This window comes from Lissotriton vulgaris, unplaced genomic scaffold (genome assembly GCF_964263255.1).
Source record: "Lissotriton vulgaris unplaced genomic scaffold, aLisVul1.2 SCAFFOLD_410, whole genome shotgun sequence".
NCBI classification, from domain to species: Eukaryota; Metazoa; Chordata; class Amphibia; order Caudata; family Salamandridae; genus Lissotriton; species Lissotriton vulgaris.
The window spans coordinates 153,504-178,441 of record NW_028244089.1 but is presented as its reverse complement, the minus strand read 5'-3'; the positions used below and the strand labels follow the sequence as shown (position 1 = coordinate 178,441).

The 24,938-nt window shown below is 46.6% G+C and overlaps 1 protein-coding gene across 1 annotated transcript in view; it reads left to right on the top strand.

Moving 5' to 3' along the window:
* The window catches only part of CELSR3 (cadherin EGF LAG seven-pass G-type receptor 3), a 690,139-nt gene that overhangs the window by 610,721 nt on the left and 54,480 nt on the right, over positions 1-24,938 (top strand). The window contains exons 28-30 of the mRNA XM_086948740.1: positions 2,385-2,511; positions 17,189-17,308; positions 21,788-21,924. Coding sequence (XP_086804866.1) covers positions 2,385-2,511; positions 17,189-17,308; positions 21,788-21,924 — 384 coding nt within the window. The remainder of the gene's footprint in view (positions 1-2,384; positions 2,512-17,188; positions 17,309-21,787; positions 21,925-24,938) is intronic.

Here is a 24,938-nt window from a genome sequence, read left to right as displayed (position 1 = left end):
GGTCGCGCGGTGCAGAAACGGACCATATCTTCGGTCATCCTCTCCATCAAGATCTGCTACACACTGGCAAAGAAGCAGCCTCCTGAAGGCTTACGGTCTCATTCCACCAGAGCTAAAGCTGTGACCACTGTGCTAGTATGTGGTGTCCCAGCCCTGGACATCTGACAGGCAGCAACGAGGGCTTCCTTGCACACGTTTACCGAGCATAACTTCCTTAGCTAGGTCTGCAGGGACAGGCATTTCGCCCATTCGATCCTGCAGGACTTCCTAGTTCCAATGTGTCCTCAGACCCACTACCAGGGATGGTACTGCTCGGGTATCTATTCAAATTTAAGAAATCTGTGGAAAAAAGTTTCCATCAGATCAACAAGTTACTTACCTTTGGTAACACCTTATCAGGTAGAGACTATATCTAGCTGCAGATTCCTTACCAGTCCACCCATCCTCCCCTCTCTGCTGACAGATCTCTAGGGTCAGGGCTGAACCCTTTTAGGGCCCTAGTTTGGACAAACCAGACCAGTGTCAGTGCAGTTCATGGCTCCGCACGTTTGGCGTGAAAAGTTGTGAAAAGTAACTGACGTCAGTGTGCCGGGTTATGCCTATATATGTGACGGGATGTGACTTCCAAAGCAGACCACTCTGCACAGAGCCGACCAACGCCACATACCGCCACGCAGCGGTATTGCTCATGAAACATCTTCTGGATCCAGTCTGATAAAGCCTGAGAAAATTCAAACATAATGAATATGCAGCCAGATAGAGTCTCTACCAGATGTAAATGTATTTGAGCTTATATAGCGCACAGCTACCCACAAAGGGTTTCCCGGCGCTTGCTTAGGGAACCCGTCCTGGTATACCCCTGTGAGATAACCCCGGCAGGGTATCCACAAGGTGAAAGCCAGGCATCCCGCCGCGAGGGGCCGTTGTGGAGATTAAGCAAGCTATTGCCCAGAGTCACAGAGTGTGAACCTGTGAGTCGAGAAGGCACCGGAGCGAGAATTATCGAGTCCGTGGAATTTTTGAGCCCAAGACCCGCCGAGGCGGGGAATTGAACCCTGGTCCAGGGCCGATCTCAGCTTCCGGGTCTGCCGCCTCTAACCCCTGAGCCAAACATCTCCAGATAAGGTGTTACCGTTGGTAAGTAACTTGTCCTTCATGGACATCTCATGTTGATCCCAAGGTGTCCAGTATGAGGGATAAGCATCAATCGGGACCCTAGAGTAAGTAACTTGCATTCCTTCATTACCTTCTCAGAATTTTCTAACTGTGTGTATTCTAATCATATGAGAACAGGTTAAAGAGTGATCATTAGTGAGAATTGCAAGAGCAGTTTTGTTTAGTTGAATGTTCTATTGCACTCTGTGTAAGTAATCCAGGCAACAGCAGCAACCTGTTTCGTATTGACCATTGAATGAACAAGCTGATAACAAAGGTTTTGAATTAAGCTGATGAGGCTGAAAGGGTCTAAAGTGTTTCTAGCGTTTTAGTTCTGAGGCATCTGAAAAGTGTCAAACAAGTGGCTGGTGAACAACGCTCAGAGTGTACTGTTTCAGTAGTGTGGTAAGAGGAACAGTGCTGTATGGATGTGTCAATGCCATGTTGTATTTTGCTGACCCTGCTTGACAATTAAAGTTATTGTTTTGTGTGAAAAGTGGCTGTCATTCTTAGCATCTGTAGTCTGTTGCTTGCATGGCAGCAGTAAGTAAATTCTGCGACTAATTCCCCTTGTAACCCGCAATGCCTTTTCCTCTTTTTTAACTTTAATCTTCACTTCTACTTCACAAACTTTCCTGTTTCCTCTCAGTGCTGTTCCCTCTTTTACAGTCTTGTTGTCCCCTGTCCATCCTCTCTCCATATTTGTCTCCCTAAACGCTCTTTTCATTTAGGTCTGTTTTTCTCGCATGAGCTCTCCTTCTACACTCTGCTTTTATCTGACTCTATAAACTGTCTTTGCTGGTTTCTTTCAGCAATCCAAGTTTCTGGCTTCTGTGCTTCATCACATATTGCTTTTCCTTCAATGTTTTGTGTTTCACCATCCCTCCTCTAAGTCTCATTGACTCCTTGTGCTAGCACTCCACTCCTTTCTCCTCTGGAACTTTGTCTTTATCTGTTGCTCTTCCCTCAGCCTTGGTCGTATGCATGTATTACCTCTGCCGCCTCCTACATTTCGCCTTCTCTCCAGTTTGAACCTCAAGCTTCTTCCGAGTTTTGTCCCCATGCTTCTGTCTCATCTGAAGTCTCCCTCTCTTTGCTGCTGTCCCCTCTCTATCTCTGGCACTCCCTTTTCTTGTTGTTCTCCCTTATGTATCACAATTCGATGATGGTGTAAAGGCAGCTTTTAACCCCCTTTGTCTCCCTGTTTTTGTGTCTATCTCTCTTTGCAGCATGACACTGCGAGGTTCCTTCATTCTCCTTCTCTTTATTAGCACTACTTGGCTTTTTGGCCTTCTGGCTGTCAACAACAGTGTCCTGGCGTTCCACTACCTCTATTCTGTCCTTTGCTGTGTGCAGGTAATCTTCCTTCTGGTCCAACAATGCCTCCATGTTCTACCTGTTCAGCCGCTCAAGTTAGTCTTGTGCTCTCTGCACACATTGCCTCCCAAACTCTGGGACAATGGCTAACTCATGCCTTTGTTCCAACTGTGTCTTTCTGAGTGCAGCCTGTAGTAATGCTTCCCCGGGCCTTACAATAGTACAAACTATTGGGGTTTGAGAAAACCAAGTAGTATAGGATACGTGTTGTTCTTGTTTAGTGCTTCTCTTACATACTCCATTTGCCACTAAGGCCTTTTTATCAAATTTGCCTTCTGTACCCAGTAGAGCTTGTTATCCTCAAATGCAATTACTACACCCTGAGTATGCATTACTTTGTGTAAAACTACTTCAAACTGGCCATGTCACTAAATCATTGCTATTTTACTATACTGATTGTTCAGATTCCTTATATGTGTTGGCCCTGAAAACCTTGCATGGCCACGCATTCTAGGGTCTCCTCTTTCCCTGGTGGGTACAGCCTGATAGGTGCACCCTTTGATAAAGAATCAGTTGCTGTAAAACCAGAAGATCCATCCATGCATTAAGGCTCTGTGCTATGTCAGCCCATCCTGGAGGTAGGTGTACATAGTGGTGTCTGGGACTGCACCATATGTTCTAGTTCCACTTTTTCTTTCCTTCTAAAGGCATGCAGTCACCTAGTTCGGTTAGTCCATTATCGCACCAGTCATGGGTTTCAGTACATCCGGTCTGCACCCAACACTATGCTTTTATGTTTTGACCGCAATTTATGGCTTTGACGCTAGTTTGTTGTGCTTGGTGTTGAAATGTCTTATACGTTAATGTCAGTTTTTTGCAACATGCTTTTCCACAGTGCATCCCTGGAACTGCCTCGAAAGATAACAAAGGCTGGTAGTTGGGCTATAAAGTAATTTTTCAGAAGCAGCAAGCATTTCAAGCAATTGACCGGGCTAGGAAAACTGTTGAACAAACCACCTCAAAACAGACACATGGACGATGCAGTTACCAGTCCTGACTTAGCTTTTTCCACTAATTCTCTAGTGCCATAAGTTTCTCCTTCTGAATTGCAATAAATATTGGATGAGTAGTAGTCTAGAGCCCAGTTATAGGGCAAAATGTTCGTACTGCTGGTGTTGCCCCTTTTCTTGGCAGCTTTCTTACAGGATACGGTATTTCTGATGGATACTTCTAACTATAGGTTCCTCACCCTAGAATACTCCCCAGGAACTAGACTGGATCTGGAAACAGTTTTCTAGCAATGCTCCCTCGTGCCGCTAACATCAGTTCTTTTCTTTTTACTCCTTTTGACACAGATCCGGAGGTCCGCTCACAAATTTGTCAGCCTTTCAATGACTTCCAAGTTTAATCCAGTGTGATAGGGCATGATGTACTCTCCTAAAAGGGTTTCAAATCATGCCATGACTGTAGGAAGCAGATGCCGGTCATGGACCCAAACAAGGTGTGCTTGTGGTTGTTTGGGCTTGGGAACACGATTCAAACTCATGTGACAAATGCACCCTAAGATGATCGGAGACTGAGAGGTGAAGCTGTATGACAGAACATAAGACGTCACAGGCACTTGTGTGGGTTTTGCTCCTCCACCACGTTTAGGGCTCAGACTTGATCTTGTTCCTGAAGCCTGAAGATGTTCCCCCAAGGCATCTACCACTCTGTATCCAAAGATCATGGGTAGAGGGCGTCATAATGTTAGTCAGCGCCTCCTGTTTCCTTGGCCATCGGCGACACTGCAGCAAATTGATGCTTTCAGTAGGCCATGTTGCATATTTTTGGGTGAACTTTCGGCTCCCTCTGGTGCGCCTATGGACCCCAAAGACCTGCAGGGGCCTCCAGTCCGCTTACCACCAGGGGATCTGCTCTGGGCCCCATACTGCCCCCGGTGCAGACATCCTCTCCGACTCCAAGTCCTGTGCTGGACCGTTCCCCACTGACACTGGTGCCGAATCCACTGTCTCTGGAAGAGGATCCAGTGCTGAATCCATTGTCCAACACCACATCTCGTCCAATTATCAAAGCGCAAACAGCCTGACTCTATAAACTAGTGCCTCCACCAATTTGGATGCGCCAGAATAGGCTCCATTATCTTTTTGGCTCTGACTCTGAACAAGGTACACCCTAAGATAGGAATGATGATGATGGGGAGGGGATGTTTTTGTCTCACCTCGGTATACAGATGACAACTTTTACATGGACTAGGCTCGATATCCCCCCTAAAACAGGGGTTGACTTGCCACTTGGACCACGAACAGAAAAGAGTGCATCATTTGCAGCAGTAGCCCGAGGGGCTGGATTTGCCACTTCCTTCAATCGAGACTAAAAGAACATCCTTAAGAAAATTTAGCAACATGGCCAAGCCACTTCTGAGCCCCTGCTCCTCTTTAATGAGGCCCTCGTCGATACCTTGATGGTTTCTTGGTCAAAGTCCTGTTCCTGCCCACTGATGAATAGGCAGGTGGCCAGGCGTCACAGACTGGTTCCTGCCAATCCTCATTTTCTCACTAAACATTCTACTCTAGGGAGCATGGTGGTTCAAGCTTCAACCAGCAAGGTGAACCTCAATTAATTCCCCTTGACTCCTCCAGATAGGGAGTCTAAAAGGATTGAAGCATTTCTAAAACTTATATTCTCTTCTGCTAGCTGCGTTGGAATTGAGCACTGCTGCATGTTTATTAGGTTGCTACACACACGCCATCAGAACATGGCATGCAAAATCTCGCTGGCGGTTCTAAAAGGCCTTAGGGTCTCTGTGGCTCAGACAATTCATGATGGAGAAGACAGGCCAAAATGTGACCCACTGGTGATACTACTGGTGGCCTGTGAAGGGTGGTTGTGACAGTTGTATGGTCTGCCAACACACGTGGATGCAATCCGCAAATTTTTAGATGCATAAGTCTCTTTCATGGATATGCCTTTTGATGAATCACGTATTTTCAGTAAAAAAAACGAATTCTGCCTTGGAGCACTTTAAAGATAGGAGAGCCACATCTTGCTCCATGGGTCTCTTGGCCAGTGGCAAGTAGTTTCTGCATCAGTTCAGAAAAATCAGAGGCTTCTCTAGGGGGTTGACTTATAGGCAATAACAGTCTCCCCAAGATTTGCAGCAATCGCCTCAGGCCTTTCACGGCTGAAGCATAAACCTAGCAGTCATCGTGCAGGACTGCAGGGCAACCAGTCCTCCTGCACCCACTCCCCTGTGGCAACACCCACCACACCGTTTTACTTTTTCCTTACTGGCACCTACCAAATCTTGTGGGTGCAGGATTCAGGTCTTCCTCTTGGGGTGACAATCCATAATGTACAATTGATAGGTCCTTCAAATTGTTCAACATGGCTATATCCCACATTTTTTGCACTGATAAATCTTCCCCAACATTAGAGTGACTTTCAGAGGGGTACCTGACCATTCTGTTAAAAAAGGTGCAAGTGTCCCTCTCAAAAGGTGCTATTAAGAGGGTACTAGACTTGGAAAGAGGAGAGGGATAATACTCTTGCTGTTTCCTTGTATTGAAGAAGGCCTTGGATCTCAAACGTATCTTGGAACTCCAACCTCTGAATGTCTTATGGCTTAAGCACAAATTCAAAATGGTCACGCTTACCTAGATCCTGTCTGCTCTGGACTTGGGGACTAATTGATGTTCTCTGGCATGCAGGACAGATATATGAAAATAAGCCCCACAGATGTTATTTGTGTTTCAAGGTAGGCCAGGAGCACTTTCAGTTTGCTGTGCTCACCTGAGGCCTCCCAAGAACCCCTCAAGTTTTCACTAAAGTGATAATGTTGGTCTCTGCCCATCTTCAGAAATCAAGGTTACTGGTTTTCCCCTTTTTCGGCAAATGCTGTTGAAGGTAGGCTCGCCACAATCAGTCCTCGCATCACCTCCAAACAGTGGACTATCGGCCACAATTGGGTTCACAATCAACCTGTAGTAGTACCTGAAGTAGTACCTGACGCCTTCTGTTAATTGGTCAATTCTGGATAAAATGTAGTTCAGGGCCTTCTCTTTGCCAGAATGAGTCCAGGACATTCGAACCATGATCCACAAGTTTCAACCTCAAACCTGGATTGGTGAGAGCAGTTCTGAGACTTTTGTCTGCATTTTCCTTGTCGAGTACACAATGTGGAACATGCCGGCTCTACAATGAAATCTGAAATTCCATTGGGCCCAGCATCAAGGAAATCTACTGGATGCCATTCAGATTGGGGAGGAGACTGTTCAAAATATGCAGTATTGCCTGTTCAACTACAATCATTCCAGAGGCAAGTGCCTCACTCTTTTCCAACCAGGGCTGACTGTGTGACTAGACGCATCACTGCTGGTCTGCAGAGGCCAGCTAGAGGAGTGGGAGATCAGAAGACTCTGGTCTCTTACAGAAGCCCAGCTCCAGTTCAGTCTGTTAGAGTTGCAGCCATTAGGCTAGCTTCAAGGGCCTTCCTGCCACCAATCAAGGGGAGATTGTTGCATGTTGTCATGGACAACACAATAGCCATGTGGTATTGAAACAAGCAGGGCAGAATGGGGTCCTGGGCCCTGTGCAAGGAGGCTCTCTGCCTCTGCAGTTGGTTGAAGCATCATGGCTACATTTGTTCTCCAATTGACTCCACTCCAAGTTTTGTGTCTTGGATTTTCAGCAGGAACCCTCACTATGAAATGCATTCTGGCTGGAATGGAACAGGGAACTCTTCTGTAAGTCTCTGCCTTTCCTTCCCAGAGTTCTGAGTTCTGAAAAAGATGAGGAACAACCAGGCCCAAGTAATCCTAGAAGCTCCAGATTGGGCCAGGAGGGTGTGTTACCAGAACACCTGGTCATAAACATCTGCCCTCACATCAGTCTACCACCTTCTGGAGGATCTTCTGTCGCAGGAGCAGGAGAGGGTCCTGAACCTGAACTTGCACAATCTACACTTCAACGCATGTAGATTAAGCAGCAGCAGTTTACCCCATTTGGTCTGCTGCCTGAAATGGTGGTTGCCGTCATCGCCACCAGGAGCCCTTCCATGAGATCCATTAATGCCAGGTGCTGGGACATTTGTTGCCATGTGTGGTATCCTCAAGATTGACTCTTAACAAGGCAAGCGGTGGGATGTTCTTTTGTTCGTTTTGTTTTTGGCCCAGGAACAGAGAAGACAGAATATCACTGCTGATAATATACTGGGATACTGTCTAAGTCCGTATCGTCCACAAGCTTTTTCAGCAAAGTATTCTGAATGTGTATTCCCTCACATTGCAAATAGGCCCATAAATTAAATCAGGAAGCCATGAAAAATTAATTCGAGAATATTGTAGCACACACAAAAAGGTAATACGTCCCTCAAATCTCCTCGTATCAGAATCTTTTGAACTGCCAGTCACTTCACTCACAGAACTTCTAATAGGACCTGTTTGTCATGGTGGGGTATTTCCCACTCCAAAATCCCCTTATAAAATATTATCTATCTTCTACAACCTTAATGGAGACAATCATGTGTGGTGGCCATATCGCTTTTGTTACACTGGCGATTCGGTGTACCTTTAGTTAGCAATACCCATTACAAAATACACTGTTGGTGCAACCGCACCATACCACCTTTTTGCTGGACAAATTGGCGCAGAGGGCTCAGGCAGCTTTTTAACTAAACTAACAACTCATTTCTACATTAGCTAGTCCATCATCCTTCCACCATTCATTACCCTCTTCAGTCCTCAAAAGGGAAGAAGAGGCTTCATCGGTTGAACCCTAAAAGGGCTTTAAGCTTTTATATTGATCGCACTAAAGACCACCATGTGCCAATCAGCGTTTTGTGGGATTCTCTAAAATGTAAAAAGAAAAGGACTGTGCAGAAGAAGACCCCTTTTGAGGTCAACAGTCGTCTGCATTAAGATCTTTGACATTAACTAAGAAGCAGCCACCAAAAGGTTTGAGAGTACATTCCACCAGGGCTAAGGCTGCAGCCCATGCAATGGCATGTGGAGTACCTGTCCTTCATACTTGGGATGTGGCTTTCGTTGCATACGTTGATGAAGCACTACTACTAGACAACTAGGTCTGGTGGGGAGGGCATTTCACCTGCTCCGTCCTGCAGAACCTTTTGGTCTGAGCCCACCTCATAGACCCTCAACCTTCGGGAGGTACTACTTTGGTATTTATTCCAAGATGTAGATTACTGTAGTTAGAAGTATCCATCAATACTTACATTTCTTTTTGGTGGATACCCTATCTAACGAGAGATTCCTCAACACCCTGTGGTAGAGGTGTGGCACAACGGTCAGGGCAGCTGACTCCAGAGCACAAGGCTCACGGTTCGATCCCTGTCTCCGGTGGCAGCTCACCTCAGAATCATGTGACTCTGGGCAATAGCGCACTTAATCTCCACGACGGCCCCCAGCGCCTTTAGACCCCTAGGGGTGAGTAGTTCGCCTTGAGACCCGTAGGGATGAGTAGTTTGCGCTTTACAAATACCGGATTCAATCAATCAACCAACCAATCAATACATTTGTAAAGCGCTCTACTCACCCGTGAGGGTCTCAAGGCGCTGAGGGAGGGGGGGGAGGGTGCCTACTACTGCTCAAATAGCCCGGTCTTGAGGTGTTTCCTGAAGGTGAGATGGTCTTGGGTCAGTCGTAGGTGTGCGGGGAGGGAGTTCCATGTCCTAGCTGCTAGGGAGGAGAACGATCTTCCTCCGGTGGTGGTTTTGCGAATCCGCGGGAAGCTGGGGAGGGCGAGGCTGGTGGAGCGGAGCTCTCGGGTGGGAGTGTAGAACGAGAGGCGGCTGTTGAGGTATTCGGGCCCCTATTGTGGAGTGCTTTGTGTACGTGGGTGAGCAGCCTGAACATGATCCTCTTGTTGATGGGGAGCCAGTGTAGGTTTCTCAGGTGGGCGGATATGTGGCTGTGGCGAGGGATGTCGAGGATGAGTCGTGCGGAGGCGTTCTGTATGCGTTGAAGTTGCTTCTGAAGTTTGGCTGTGGTTCCTGCGTACAGGGTGTTTCCGTAGTCCAGTCGGCTGATGACGAGGGCCTGGGTGACCGTCTTTCTGGTGTTGGTGGGGATCCACCGGAAGATTTTTCGGAGCATGCGCAGGGTGTTGAAGCATGAGGATGAGACTGCGTTGACTTGCTTGGTCATCGTGAGGGAGGAGTCCAGGATGAATCCCAGGTTTTGTGCGTGGTCAGTGGGTGTCGGTGCGGTGCCCAGCGTGGTGGGCCACCAGGAGTCCTCCCAAGCAGATGGGGATTGTCCGAGGATGAGGACCTCCGTCAGGTCCGAGTTGAGCTTCAGACGGCTGTGCTTCATCCATTCTGCGACGTCTTTCATTCCGTCCTGGAGGTTGGCTTTGGCGGTGAGATGGTCTTTGGTCAGGGAGAGTATCAGTTGGGTGACCTCGACGTAGGAGATGATGTTGATGTTGTGTTTGGGTGCGATGGTGGGGAGAGGGCTCATGTAGATATTGAAGAGGGTTGGGCCGAGTGAGGAGCCTTGGGGTACTCCGCAGATGATCTTGGTGGCCTCGGAGCGGAAGGGAGAGAGGCAGACTCTCTGGGTTCTGTCGCAGAGGAAGGATGTGATCCAGTCCAGGGCCTTTCCTTGGATCCCAGTGTCGTAGAGGCGGGTTATTAGGGTGCGGTGGCAGACGGTATCAAAGGCTGCCGAGAGGTCTAGGAGGATGACAGCGGCTGTCTCTCCGTTGTCCATCAGGGTCCAGATGTCATCGGTGGCTGCGATGAGGGTGGTCTCGGTGCTGTGGTTGGCTCAAAATCCGGACTGCGATGGGTCGAGCGAGTTGTTTTTTTCGAGGAATGCAGTCAGCTGTTTATTGACGGCCTTCTCGATGACTTTAGCCGGGAAGGGGAGAAGGTAGGTGGGCGGAAGTTTTTGAGGTCTTTGGGATCCGCTGTTGGTTTCTTTAGATGGGCGTTGATTTCTGCGTGTTTCCAGATTCCAGGGAAGGTGGCTGACGTGAAGGAGCTGTTAATGACGTTCCGGAGGTGGGGTGCAATGATGGTGTCGGCTTTTTTGAAGATGTGATGAGGGCATGGGTCGGTGGTGGAGCCGGAGTGGATTGGTGGTGCGGGTCATCTGGTGGTATTCGAGGGTGGCGCTCCTGAGGGCTGTCATGTTTTCTGCTGTCCGTTTGTTGCGCCAGGCTTTTTTGAGGGTTCGGCATGCTTTCTTGGCGATTTTGAGGGCATCTGTGAACCTTGCGTTTTTTTTGTTGCTAGTCTTGCCAGGGGGATCCTTTATAGGGGCGAGGTCATCGGCGCAGTTGGAGATCCACTGTATCAGATTGTCTGCTGCGTCGTTGGCGTCGGGGTGTTGATAGGTCGGTTCTAGCTCAGTGATTTGGTCAGTGGTGACTTTGCTCCAGCATTTTTGGGGGGTTTGTAGCGTCTGGTGGTGGGAGGTGGTCTTCTTGAAGGTGAAGTGGATGCAGCTGTGGTCGGTCTAGTGTAGTCCGGTGGAGTGGCTGAAGGAGACGTGGTTGCTGGCGGTGAAGAAGGGGTCGATCGTGTGGCCGGCAAGGTGGGTGGGCGTGTCCACCAGTTGCTTGAGTCCGAGGTTGTCGAGCAGGGTGGTGGTGTTGTTGTCATTGTTTTTCTCCAGGTGGAAGTTCAGGTTTTACCACCTTCAGAATTTCCTGTCTGTGGAGTGGTCTCTTCTGGACATCTAAAGAGGTCCCAAATTATAAGTCAACGCATTGGTACCAGCAAATGTTCACACTTCATATCTGATTACGCAGAAAGAGACTTTTAAAAAATATTTATTTTTATTAAGTATAACAAGCAAGGCAAGAAAACAATATACAGAGTGCTTTGTTCAAACGAGGCCAGATAAACAGTACATCAAATAATCAGTAATCACTATAAGGAAGGGAGGGGAATAGGGGCGAAGCAGTAAACAGACAATAATGCAAACATTAATGTGTGGTCAGGGGGAGAGTGGGATATCGATGTTATCCACTGCAGGTGGTGTACATATGTCTCCACGATACCTGTTCCATGGCCCCCACACACTATGCTATTTCCGGGGCGGCCCCGGGCTAGATATATCGTTTTTTCCCTAAACATGCACCAGTCCATGTTTTCCTTCCATACTTCAACTGTAGGTGGCCTCTGGGACCCCCACAATTGTGCAATATCACGATTAGCAATCATGGCCCCTAGGGTTGTCCACTGGGTCTGGGGTACGTTGTAATCTGTAGGCTCCCAGACATTTAACAAGCAGCGCCTGGCTTCCGGTAAGAGAGCAATACCCGTAACCTCTTTCATTACATCATACACCCCATTCCAATAAGGCGCAACTTCATGACATTCCCAAATAATATGAAGAAATGTCCCCACCTGTCCAAATCCCGCTTACACAGACCCTCCTTAGAAAAGGCCATCCGAACCAGACGGGGGCCCGTGATGTACACCCTGTGAAGAATCTTAAGCTGAACCAGCCAAAGTCTCGCTGGAATCGCGACCTCCTTGGGAGAGGAGATCGCCGATTGCCAGTCCTCGTCATCCAATTCGAGGCCGTCACGGACCCAGAGATCACGTAAGGGCAGCAGGAGGTCCGACCTATCATTGATCAACTTTTTATAGACAAGGGAAATAGTACTGTCTGGAACATGACCATCCAGCAGTCTATCTTCAAGCGGGGACGACTCAGGGACCGCCTCCCCTATCGAAAAGACTGACATCAAGTCATGGCGAACCTGGACATAGCGGAAATACTCTGAGTTCCCTAATTCAAACTCCGTTCTTAAAGTATCAAACGATTTCACTTGTCCCTTAACCCAGAGGTCTCCCACCTTGCTAATGCCAATGAGGTCCCACTTATCAAACCCCTTAGTCTTCCACAGTTTACCAAGTCTATCAGAGTCGAAAAGTGGGGTCGCTAAAGTCAAGCGGTCCTTCCATCCCATCAAATTAATTGCGTCTTGCCATATACGAACTGCCGTCTTCGTAGGCCCCGACAATGACTTGACCACTGATTGAGTATAGTGCCCTATAGTAGCTACCCCCAGGCAGCAGCCATCTATCCATAGCGAAAGCAGGGTTCAATTCGGGACCATACATATCGTGATTAATGGCCCCCCAACTGAGATGCCCAATAATATCGTTTGATGTCCGGGAGGGCAATACCCCCGTCGTACCACGGGAGCGTTAGTTTGGCCAGCGCAATGCGAGGTCTACCGTCCCATATCAGTTTCCTTTGAAGACCCTCAACTTTACGAAAATAACTAGCAGGGACTATCAAGAGTCTTTTGGAGGGCATAAAGAAAACGAGGCAGAGACATCATCTTAAGAGGGCCGCACGTCCCAGCGGCGAGAGCAGAAGTCTACGCCAACCCGCGACGTCCTGCTTCAATCTGGTTAGAGGTGGGAGAAGATTCCGCTCATACCGAGTCACAGGGTCCATAGAGACCCAGATACTGAGATATTTAAATCCCGTCTGTGTCACCTGGATGGGGCAGTTACGCGGAAGGAGGGGGACGTCACCAGAAAGAACGTACAAATAGGATTTTGTTCAATTGATAATAAAGCCCGACAGGACATCGCAGAAAACCATCAACGACTTCCTGGGCGAGGTCAAATATAGCAAAATGTAATCTGCGTAGAGCGAGATGCAGTCTTCATACTCAGAGGACCACCGAATACCCCTCATCGAGGGCTCCCAGCAGATCCATGCAGCAAGGGGCTCGAGGGCTAGGGCGAACAGGAGCGGTGATAGGGGACACCCCTGACGGGTACCGCGCCCGAGACCGAAACGGAACCGAGACTCGACCGTTCACCACGATTTGCGCAAGGGGGTCCTCGTAAAGAAGCCGCACCCCTCCAATAAAGCCGGGACCAAACCCAAATTTAGCCGACGCAGCCCACAGATATGGCCATTCAATAATATCAAAAGCCATCGTGGCATCCAAGGACGCCAAAATGGCCGGCACACGTAGCGTCGCAGCCCTCGCGAGAACTCTGTGCAGACGCCTAAGATTCAGCGCAGTGTTTCTATGGGGAATAAAACCGGATTGATCTGGATGGATCAGATCGCTAATAACAGTGATCAATCGATTGGCCAGTACCTTTGCAAGAATCTTAGGCTCGGCGTTCAAAAGAGATATAGGCCGGTACGACCCACACTTATCCCTCGGTTTCGCCTCTTTATGTATAACAACAATCGTCGCAAGTCGCTGATTCCGGGGGAGAGAACCACGATCACGAGACTCTAGAAACATATCTCTCAAGTAGGGAGCTATCTTGTCAGGCCGCAACTTGTATAGCTCTATTGGCAGACCGTTCAGACCCATGGCTTTACCAGACCGCAAGGAGCGGATCGCAAGGGCTACCTCATCAGCAGTTATTGCACTATCCATTTGCTCTCTATCTGCATCTGAAAGACTTGGCAGAGCAATGTCCCGCAGCAATAAATGAGAGTCCTCCTCCGGCCTATCCGACACAGGGGAGTACACCATCCAAAAATGATCCGCAAAGCACTCAACAATCTCCACCGGGTCTGTGACCCTCGCACCACTCGCCATCTCAATCTCAGGCACCACACGACTAGCTCTGTCCCTCTTATCCAACCATGCTATCAGTTTACCTGCTTTATCTCCCACATCATGCAGACAACCCTGTTGCTCTCGACTCATGGCCTTAGCTGCATCCGTAACCAACGCCCTGTAGTCCAACTGTTTTAATCGCAATACATGCGTCTTAGCGTGGGTGATCTCCTGTTCCAGATCTAACTCCAGGTCTGCTATTTCAGTCTCGACCTTCACTACAGCCTCATCTCTCCGTTTCTTAACGCCCACTATCAGCGACAGGGCTTGGCCCCTGGGAACTGTTTTAAAGGCCTCCCAAAGTGACACTGCGGACAAAACAGAGCCCTCATTCTCTGAAAAATATTGATCAAGTGACTTTATCAAATCATGACGAGTTTTAGGGTTTCGGAGATACCAAGGGATTATTGGGGCTACCCCCCCCCCCCCCTCGGTCCCCGAAGACAATTCAATCCGAAGTCATAAAGCAGAATGATCAGAGATTCCCCGAGCCATATGTTCAACCTCAGTGACAAAGGGTGCCTGTGCAGCAGGCACCAAAACGTAATCGATTCTCGAGAGGCTACCATGAGCGCCAGAATGGAATGTGTATCGCCGCTGAGAGGGGTGCAACAGCCTCCAGCAATCCACCAGGCCTAGAGTGTCAATGAAGTCATGAAGCCAATTCTGCGCCCCCTTAAGGTCCCTAGGTGGGTGTCTATCAGAAACACCAGATACGACAGCATTGAAATCACCACCTAGTAGCAATGACCCCTCGGGAGAGCAAGGATAACCCGTCCCAAGTCTGCAAAGGTAGTTGACTGTAGGCCATGAGGGACATAGACAGAGACCAGGGAAAGGGTCCTGCCCTCCCATCGACCACTAAGAACAACATAACACCCTCTATCATCGAGGACCGTTGCATCAACTTCCAGCGGGAGAGAGTTCTTAATAAGGATACCCACTCCCGGGAGCCAGAGGAGAACCCCGCATGGTCAACCAAGCGATACCCCTTCCTATTCATGGCATAACATGTATTTCCTATCAAGTGAGTCTCCTGAAGTAGGACCACATCTGGGGAGTGACGTTTTAATAGTTGCAGCACTACTCCACGCTTTATCCTATCCCCCAACCCATTCACATTCCAGCTCATAAGCCTCAACCCCCTACCCCCCATCCCACAAGAAAAAGAAGATCCAACCCTGAGAAGAAACCAGCACTTCAATCAGAAAGTCTTGCAATACTGTGCCTTGCAGAAAAACAAACTGGAATACCAACAAATCCCCCCTCCCCCCCCCCCGCCCACCAACAACCTGTTACAAACCCCCCACCCTGCACCCCTGCGTAAGACTAGAAAGCCACCCCAACTTGTAGTGTGCCTGTTGCCCCCACATCTAAACTAAGCTACAAAAAGTTGAGCGGAGGAGGAAAAAGTCCCACCGATAGCCCCGCAACCCCCCCAAATGTCTCCAGAATCATACGACATAATTAGTGCACCACAGTTTGAAGCCCCTTAAAGACCCCAGGAACCAGACAAAGACAGCGCTTATTCCTGGTCCATCGATCCGCCTTCCGCACCGCCAGTCTGTTCATCCTGTGGACGATGGGTCGGCAGAGTATCCAGCCAGTCGGCCACCACTTCCGGTCTATCGAAAAAATAGGTCCGCTCTGCATGTTCAATTCGTAACTTGGCCAGAAAAAGCATGGCGTACTTGAGGCCCATCTCACAGAGTCTCTTTTTTACCCCAAGAAAACCAAGTCCCTGTTTCTGGACAGATTGGGTAAAGTCCGGATAAAAACTGATGGTAGAGTTCTCAAACTTTATGGGACCACCTGCTAGCGAGGCCTGCAGGATAGCTTCTCTATCACGGAAGTTAAAAATCCGTGCTATCATAGGCCGCGGTGAGGCACCCGTCTTGGGTTTACCACCCGGAACCCTGTGAGCCCGTTCCACAGTGAAAAAATTACTCAGTCCCTTGGGTGCAAGGTGATTAACGATGAGGTTCTCCACAAAGAGGTCAGCTGCTGGATCCTCCGCCTTCTCCGGAACTCCAATGATACGGACATTGCGGGAAGTAGTAGGTATGGTCCCAAACGGGGGTGGGGGGACAGAGCGCAAACAAAGCAGCTGAAGAGTGGTAGGCTATGCCCGGCAGCAATCGACGTCGGTCGACTTGGAACAGTCACACTGAGTGGAAAGATGGAGGCCTCAAAGGTCCCTCGAGGGGAACTTCAGAATCAGCCCGAGAACCCGGCTCGAGTGCCTCTCCAGAGCAGGTCAATCAATTAAATACACACACTCGAGTACCAAGCCAGATAGTTGCCTTCGGCGAGAGGGAGGCGCTCCCAGTATCGAATCTCTCCAGTAGGCAAAACCGAAAGTGAAAGTGGACCGGACCGGCCGTCTCCGCCACCTCAGGCCGATGTTATTCGATTACACCTCGGGCACCATGCCAACTCCACAGCCGGGCATCACGGAGGTGTAGGCCGCAATCTTCCAAGCGCCATAACTCCGGCTCCCGGGGTCCGATCTGGATTCTGGGTGCAGTTTTTGCCTCCCCAGTGCTTCGTCTTCACGAAGACGTAAATAGGAGTCAGGATAATCAACAGGATGTATGCGGGAGGTTACGAGGGTCTCGGGAGCCCTGTGCTCACGCGGCCATCTTGGTTGTGCGCGAAGCTCCTCATACGCAGAAAGAGACTTAATGAGAAACTGATGTCAGCGCACAGTGGTGGCGTTCATGCGTGTAGGGGCATTGTTGGAGAAAGGTTTTCAGATGCAGATTAGTGCCTGAGGAGTATACAAAGGTGAACAATCTTTGGTTAGGTAGAGAATACACCAGAAATTGAATTACCAAATATAAGTAACTAGTTATGTTGTCATTGTGGAGGTTACTGGTGCAGATTATAGTTAAGGGCTACAGGAGTTAGTTTGTGGTTGAGAATGGTCAAGGAGAAGCCGTAGAGAAAATAAGTCTGAATATACCAACAGAAATCGGGTACAATCTTTGCACAACACATAATTGATTAATATGACCACTTCCTCTAACAATGTTAAAAATGACAGAGAAACATTAAACGTGGTTTAAAGGTAAGAGAACGACATCTTCTATTTTTATCCTGTTGTTTTCACCATCTCCTTTGTCTTGTCTTACAGGGTTTAGCGGTACTTGTCATGTTCTGTGTGCTGAACAAAGAGGTGCAGGAGGCCTGGAAACTGGCTTGTCTTGGGAAGAAGAGCCCTGGGGAAGAAGCTGCAAGACCAGCTCAGAAGATGGTACAGTGGCACATGATGTTAAACTGTTGTCTTTTTCCAGCAAATTACCATACAACGCTAATTGGAGGTCCTTGTCACAAAACATCCCTAGATGTCCCTAGTTGACTAAGTGTGATTTCAGAGGTTTAAAAACCTCAATCAACCACTAAGAAAGATATTCCAAGTGGGCCCCACTAGTGACACCATTAAATTGAGGTAGCAATGTTTATATGGTGCACAATAATGGTTTTTACGAATGGCTCTGGTTTGAAAGTACCTTCTGCCAAAAACAGGCAAAGGAAATACGCCTTGCTTTTTGAATTTACCTATGTTTTTCACTGATGCTGTTTGGTACTGAAAAATGTTGTGTCTGATAAAAAGTATGATGATGCATGTCTCATCACACCTGTGTACGTATTCATCACAATGGTGTTATTGCTCCAGCATAATGAAGTATAGACTCCCATGCATCATCATGCATTCAGTCGTATGCAATATGATGCTGTGCTTGCATTTTTATCGTCTTAACTTACCGTTCGATCCATAGTGGGCGCCTGTCTTGGGGAAGTCAGATAAAAATACATAAGAGCGCAAAAGCACCTTTTTTCGAAAGGAGACATTTGGCTGCAAATCGTATCTGATACAGCTTACAATTTATTTTTTATTTTTTAAATGCAATCGTGTGGGGGTGCAACGGTGAAGCGGGCAAGTACATAAATGGTACTAAGTGGTTTTAGCAAAGAAGGACGGGGTAGCAACTGGAGATCGCAAGGGGTGGTGGGGATGTGAAGGGGAAGTCGAACCTGATAAAGAGTAGGAAAATACATGCACCTACATGGTATGCTGAAAGAAAAAGGCAACAGTAATTGTGGCGCTAGTGAAGGAAATTGGGGCAGATGTATCGATAGACCTATTCGCGATTCTCAAATAGCGATTTTTTGAGAATCGCTATTTGAGAATTGCAAGATGGTATGTATGTAAAAATTTGCTATTTTTTTAGCGATTTCTTAAAATCTAGCAAATTGCTAATCACAATTAAGGAATCATTTCCCATTCATTTCTATGGGCCAGGAGGCCCATAGGAAGGAATGGGAAGTTATTCTCAGTTTGCGATTTGCAATTTGCTAATCGCTAATTGAGAATAATTTCAAGGGTGCAAGGGTGTCTTAAGGACACCATGCTGCACCCCTGAAATTTACATGTGTGCGTATATGGCGCACATACAGGCCCTAAGGACATGTATGAGCGCCACATGGCACCTTTACAAATGCCAAAATTAGTGCATTTGTAAAAGAATTCGCAAATTACCACCAACTACAAGTTGGTGGTAATTTGCGATTTCTTAAGGTGAAATCGCAAAAATTAAATGTTTCTTACATAGCATTTAAGGAATCGCAATTTGCGATTCGTTAAATGCTTTCACAAAATGAAGGAATCGCAAAATTTGCGATTCCTTTATTTTTGCATCATACATACCATTTTGAGAATTTTTTGTCGCAAACGCTGTTTTTTGCGAATCGCAGCGTTTGCGACTAAAAAATCCCTTGATTCTTTAACAACAACAAAAAAAATCTTTAACAAAAAATCCCTTGATACATCTGCCCCCAGGTCATCTAATCAAGGACAGTACGAAGTTAAGTTGCAGAGGATGGACAAACGCAAGAAGAAGGAAAGCCAATCAGAACCAAGCAAATGAGATTTACAAGGAAGTCAACTGATGGTTGGCTTTGGACTGACCCAAAACCTACTCTTAAATTGCTGTTTTCTAAACAATAGGTCTCAAAAGACTTCCAAAAGCTGTTGCTAGGCAAGATCTTAAAGGTCTGAATGGGGCAGTTGTTAACATTCTTGCTGTGAACTAACGGATCATGTTTGTGACACAAAAGAAGGGCAAGATGCTATGGAATGGCGCCAGACAATAGTATAAGCCACATTGGCCTATCTTCACCGATCGGCTATGCGACCAGTGGGGAATAAGCACCTACACCAGGAATGAGCTACGCCTAGTCTTCACTAGACTGGACCAGTTCCCATATCCTTTCTGACCAGTGAAGTCTGCTTGCTTAACATCTCAGCTTTACCACTTTTACGTTTTACGCAAACTGAAATTATGGTACAAATGTGAGCCTTCCTAAAATTTGTGAATTGGAGTATGTATTCAGATCCTCATAGGGTGTTTGACTCTGTCCAAGCTGCAGACATTTGCTCTTTAGATTGATGGATCTCACTGTACAAATAGGCATTCAGGATGCATAGGCTGGTGCCCAGACAGAAGATACTGCAATCATCTCCCTAAGCATCGCAAAGCTGACTCTGATACGAGTCCTCTAAACACTCATTTGTGACTCTCGTCATTTAGAGTTTTATGCAGTTAAAAAAGGGTGTTGTCTTGCTCTTGCTTTTTTATTTTGCTTATCGAAACTCAGCCTTGGTTTCTCAGTTTGCCACTTTCCTTGCATCTCTGTTCTGGACGCCTCTTGATGTGCTGTTTTTTTCAATTTTCTGTTGCTTTAAGAATTGAAAATAATTGTGATATTTGCATTGTGAATTTTTCAGTTCTTCAGGAGCACACACTTAAACAGATCCAGGTGTGTTTTTGTGATTATTCATTGTTTTCTTCTAAGATTTTTATTTCCTTATAAAATAGTCCAACCCCCTTTGATCACTTCTGCTCAATTATTCATCACTGAGAAGGTGGAAAAAACTGTGGTGAATGTCAAAATAGGATTATCTTTTTCCCACCCGAAATCACTGCAGCTGTGAGGTGATATATTGTATTTTCTGATAGACGATAGACTGGCTGCCTTAGCGAGATCTGCTTAGTGTTCTGTTGACACAGAGGGAGAGATAGTGATCCTGCAGACTAATAAAGATTTACTGTAAAGTGGGTTGTTCATTTTATTTATTTTTTTGTACAGAGTTTTATATAGCGCGAACTAGACCCGAATCGGGTATCAGAGCGCTTTACAAAGCACCAGTTGCATTATATGAGGACACATTCATTTTATTGCTAGGCACCGGGAGATTAAGTGATTTGCCCTGAATCACAGGATGTTCAGCGTTATTGCCAAGAATCGAACCCAGTTCCCCAGATTCGAGGTCGACCGCCCTAGCCGTTAGGCCAACTCCTCTCCCAGTTGAAGTAATAATGCACCTTATACCTTGAACAGAGTGTCTGCCTCGTACATGTGGCGTTACTATTTCTACCTCAAACGTACAAAAGGCGATGGGAGGATGCCTGCAATAAGTCTACCCACTGGCAATAGCTTGGGTAGCATCCTAGGATTCCAACTCATCATTCATTTGCCCACCATGGCATCTCAGTTTTGCCCCCCAAAACATCTCATGCCTTACACTATTTGGGACTCAAAGCCGTGGACTTTAAGAGCACTCTTGCCTTTGCAACTCCAAAATAACCTCTCGCCCGTTTCATTAAACAACAAAAAGGCTTTGTTTTTTTTATTTTTGAGGCCATGCTATAGAAGAATTACATTAAAGTGAAAACCTTGTGGCAGTTATTCTAGTCGTGGAAAAACTAGTGTGGGAGTTGACTTTTGACAATTGTGATTTTTTTTAATTGTACATCATTAGATTGTCATGCTCTGGGGTTCACTATCCAAAGTGCAAACATTTTCATTGCATTGACAAGTGACCACAGATTGAGAAACCGAACATTCGCTGCAATGTGCAGTAGAAGAAAGACAATGCCAAATCCCTGCAGTCCCCTGCTCTCTCCAACAGAATTCTGTAAAGAGTTTTCACTCCACAAAGAGCATGGGGGGGGGGGGGGGATGGCATGCTTGTACCCACTGAAGTCTAAATGTGGGTGTTCCTAAAGCTGTTTTCAGTCACTCTCTTATGGATCACTTTTGGAGCATTGGCAATTCTTTCTAAAGCGGTGTCTGAAGGAGAGGAGGGAAATATCTTGTGTCCCAATGATCACCAGTTTGGATTGCTGAGTGCTGCACAGTAATAAAAATGGGCTGCTCATGTGGGCAGGCCAAGTAACCCTAATATGGATCTGTTTGGACAAATGTTGGTTAATCAATGCGAATGCGTCGTTTTTTGTTATAAAATCAAATGTATGTGACTTTAAACTGTATAATCAATAAGTGCCTCATATCAAGATTTCATCATGTATGTCTGAGTAATTGCTTATATGGAGTTCCTTACAACACTTCTAATATTGCAATACATGTTTTATAGTTATGTGTGATATAACATTTACAACACTAACAATATATAATAGTTCTCAACGCTTATGACACTGATACTGGATGATTATAGCATCACTATCACTTATAACTTTAACATAATAACATTGTTATGTGGTATTATTACCTAAAATATTCTCCCCTCCTTCTTGAATTCAAAGTGAGATATATATATATATAGTGTTCTGATACTGAATTGTTAGTTTGCATTTATAGATAAGTTTAATTTGAATACCGGTTTTGCTAAAGTGAACCGTTTTTAAAATGGATGTTCCCCCTCTCCTAGGGTCCAAGCAACCATAACAACACCTCACTGTTTGAGGAGAGCGGCCTGATCAGGATTACACTGGGGGCTTCCACCGTCTCGTCGGTCAGCAGTGTTCGCTCAGCGCGCACGCACTCCAGCCAGCGTGCTTATCTCAGGTAAAGTGAAGCGCCTAGAGTTAGGGAAAGCTTTTAGTATGTAGTAAGGTAATATGGAAGCAACATCTTAACATTAGCTTACGTAAGGGAAATGCACTGCATACAATTTTGCATGTTTCCTATGTGCTTCTCTAATTTTCATTGATAATAATGTGTGGGATCCGGAGCCCATCGCAATCAAGCATCATTTTCTCTTTTTTTTTCAATGCCATTTTATTAAAATCAAAATGCGAAAATTATCTCTCTCTAATTCTAAAAAAGGAACTCTCCGGTCGAAGACATTGGACACTGACACTTTGCTAAAATACTGAGTTGTGTCAGCCAGTCAGGCCTTTGGTTTGGCATTTTTACTGTCATTCAACATTTCAGTTCTGCCTCCATTTTGAAGATGTTTCTCTTTCACAACTAAGGTTTGTTTTTTGTCATTTCTTCTAAGGACAATTTCCTACATTACATTTTCAGCCTCTAGGAGTGCTTTCACACGATTTACTGTTATGGTGAAAGTAAGTGAGGGAACTCTTTTTCTTGCTGGCACCTGGTTGTGACTCCTGATGTCCTTTAAGAAATGCCTTTCTATGAGGAAGGGCTCTTAGTGGAAAATATGTGTAGCCTTTTCAGAACTTTATTATTTGGTTCTGTCTGACTCATCTAGTCTGGAAGAGCAAGTTGATTACCTTTAGTAATGCTCTTCCTGGTGGGTGCTCTTACACAACCATAGAGTGTTCTCCTTTCGAATAACTACAGGCACCAGACTGGATAAATAGCATTGCTCCCGTGCACTGGTAGGTGGCATAATTTACCTCTGTTTTGAGTTCTTCATCACTTCTGATTAGGTGTGGCGGAGCGGCCAGGGTGCCTGACTCCGGACTACGGGGTTCACGGTTCGATCGCCGGCAGCAGGTTAGCCCAGCACCATGTGACCCTGGGCAATGGCTCGCTTAATTTTCCAAAGTGCCCCCAACGCCGGGACACCACTTTAGAGGTAGCTGTGCGCTTTACAAATACTGGTATTTCATTTCTGGGGTGGAACGGAGGTGCATACAAGTGCCACCACTGTGCGCCGGCATCAGTTTATTTCCTGACCTTGTTCTCACCCCAAAAATAATCAGAAGTACCAGTCTGTAGATCTCCACTTTTGGACCTTTTTAGATGGAAAATAGTGACCATTCCACAGAGCAGGGAGGAGGCAGGGCGGTGAGGAATCTGCAGTTACAGTATCCCCATGAAAGAGTATTACCGTAGGTAAAGTACCTTGTTCCTTTGAAGGATACTTCTAAGCACAGATTTCTCACCTTTTGAACAGATACTAAAGCGGTACCTCCAAAGGTGGTGAGTCTGTGGAATGGCTCCGATTAAAAAGTCCTGCAACTACCTGGTTGGCAAGGCAGTAGTACTTCGTGAACGTGTGCACTGATGCCTATTCCGCAGCCTGAAAAGTATCAAGAACAGGCACTTTGTGTGACACCACAGTGGTAGCAGCTCTAGCTTTGGTGGAATGGGCCCTCATTCCTTTTGGAGGCTACTTTTTGGCCAGTGGGTAGCAGAGCTGTGAAGAAATTGAGGGTATTATATGGTGTGGTTGTGAGACCTCACCTTAAGGACCAGTCACACTTTGTTTGTTAAACCTTAGCTCAGCCCTGGGTAGCTCTGACTTCAAGTAGTCGGGAACAACAAAGGAACAAGTGTAAAGCATTTAAACAGCAGCTAAACAATTAAAGAAGAAACATGATACTCAAGAAATCCAAAACTAATTTTTACAAATAGCTTATATTTCTATGGATTTATGGACACCAAAACTAAAAAGATCCACCACAGGGTTCCAGAGATATGGATTTTAAAAGGAACAATAAATTAAGTCTCTTTACGTCCCCACGAACAAGCATTGGCAAAATCCACAACTCTTACGCTTAGAAACTTTTTCAAGAAAACTTTGTTCCCTCTGACTTCTTTGGAGTGGTCCTGATGCAAGGATATGATATTCTGAAGATGCTCAAGGATGGTGAAGATGCTGTGCCGTCAACGGGAGTCTTCCTGAGGCCATTCCTTGGTCCACTGTCCTGTGAGGGCAACTTTGGTCACGGGGTCGACATACCTTGAAGTCCTCTTGGGCCCAGCAAAAGTCCAGTCGCCACTGGACTATTGGTCAAAGAGCACAACAAACCCAGTGGTTTCCTTCTACTGCCAATATCTCTCATTCTGGGTGACTAAGCTGCACTCCGGCTACGCTCCTGGGTCCAGCACAGTTGGGTGCAATGTTTAGGTGTCGAATCTCTGTCTCCCAGGCTGCACGGTGCCGAAGAGTATTGATATTGTGATATGGGCTACCAACTCACCCCAGCAGGCTTCTTCAGCTTTTGTAACCCTGGGCTTCAAACAGGAAGTCAGCTAACTGACTCTTGGAGTCTCTGTTTCCGGCTGGGCTCGGGAAGGGGGGTGCAGGACACAGCTGGTATAGTCATTTATCCAGTATTTGGGTGTCTTTCATAGATTCACATGCCTGAATTATTCCCCGTCGTCGAGACGGGAGCCTCCGGTATATAAAAAGTAATGTCCTAAGACATACATATAAAAGAATAGGCCTAAGGGTCTCACCTTAGTGTCCTATCTAGGTCCTTATGTAGGAAGGAGCAAACAGAGTAGGCCCAAGGGTCCAACCTTGGCAGCCTATCTGTGTCCTTTTGTAAAAAGGACCAAAGTAAAGAGAAACAACCAATCAGCTACTACCTCCCTCTAGAACCTTCCTGTCAGGAGCCTCAGTCTCTCAGATTTTCTATCACACGTTGTGCTAGGGAGTTTCCACCTGAGTTCTCCTCAGGAAACTTACTTTTCATCCAAATCGATATTTTCTCGACTTCTTTGCTATGGCTGATAGCCGAAAGAAAGGACTCGTTCGAGCCTGTGTTTCTTGTGGCAAAAAGAGGCTTCACGTGGAGGATACACATGAGACCTGTTTATACTGTCTCTACCCTCACCACCAGGCCAAGGACTGCAGAATATGTCGTACTTTCTCCCAT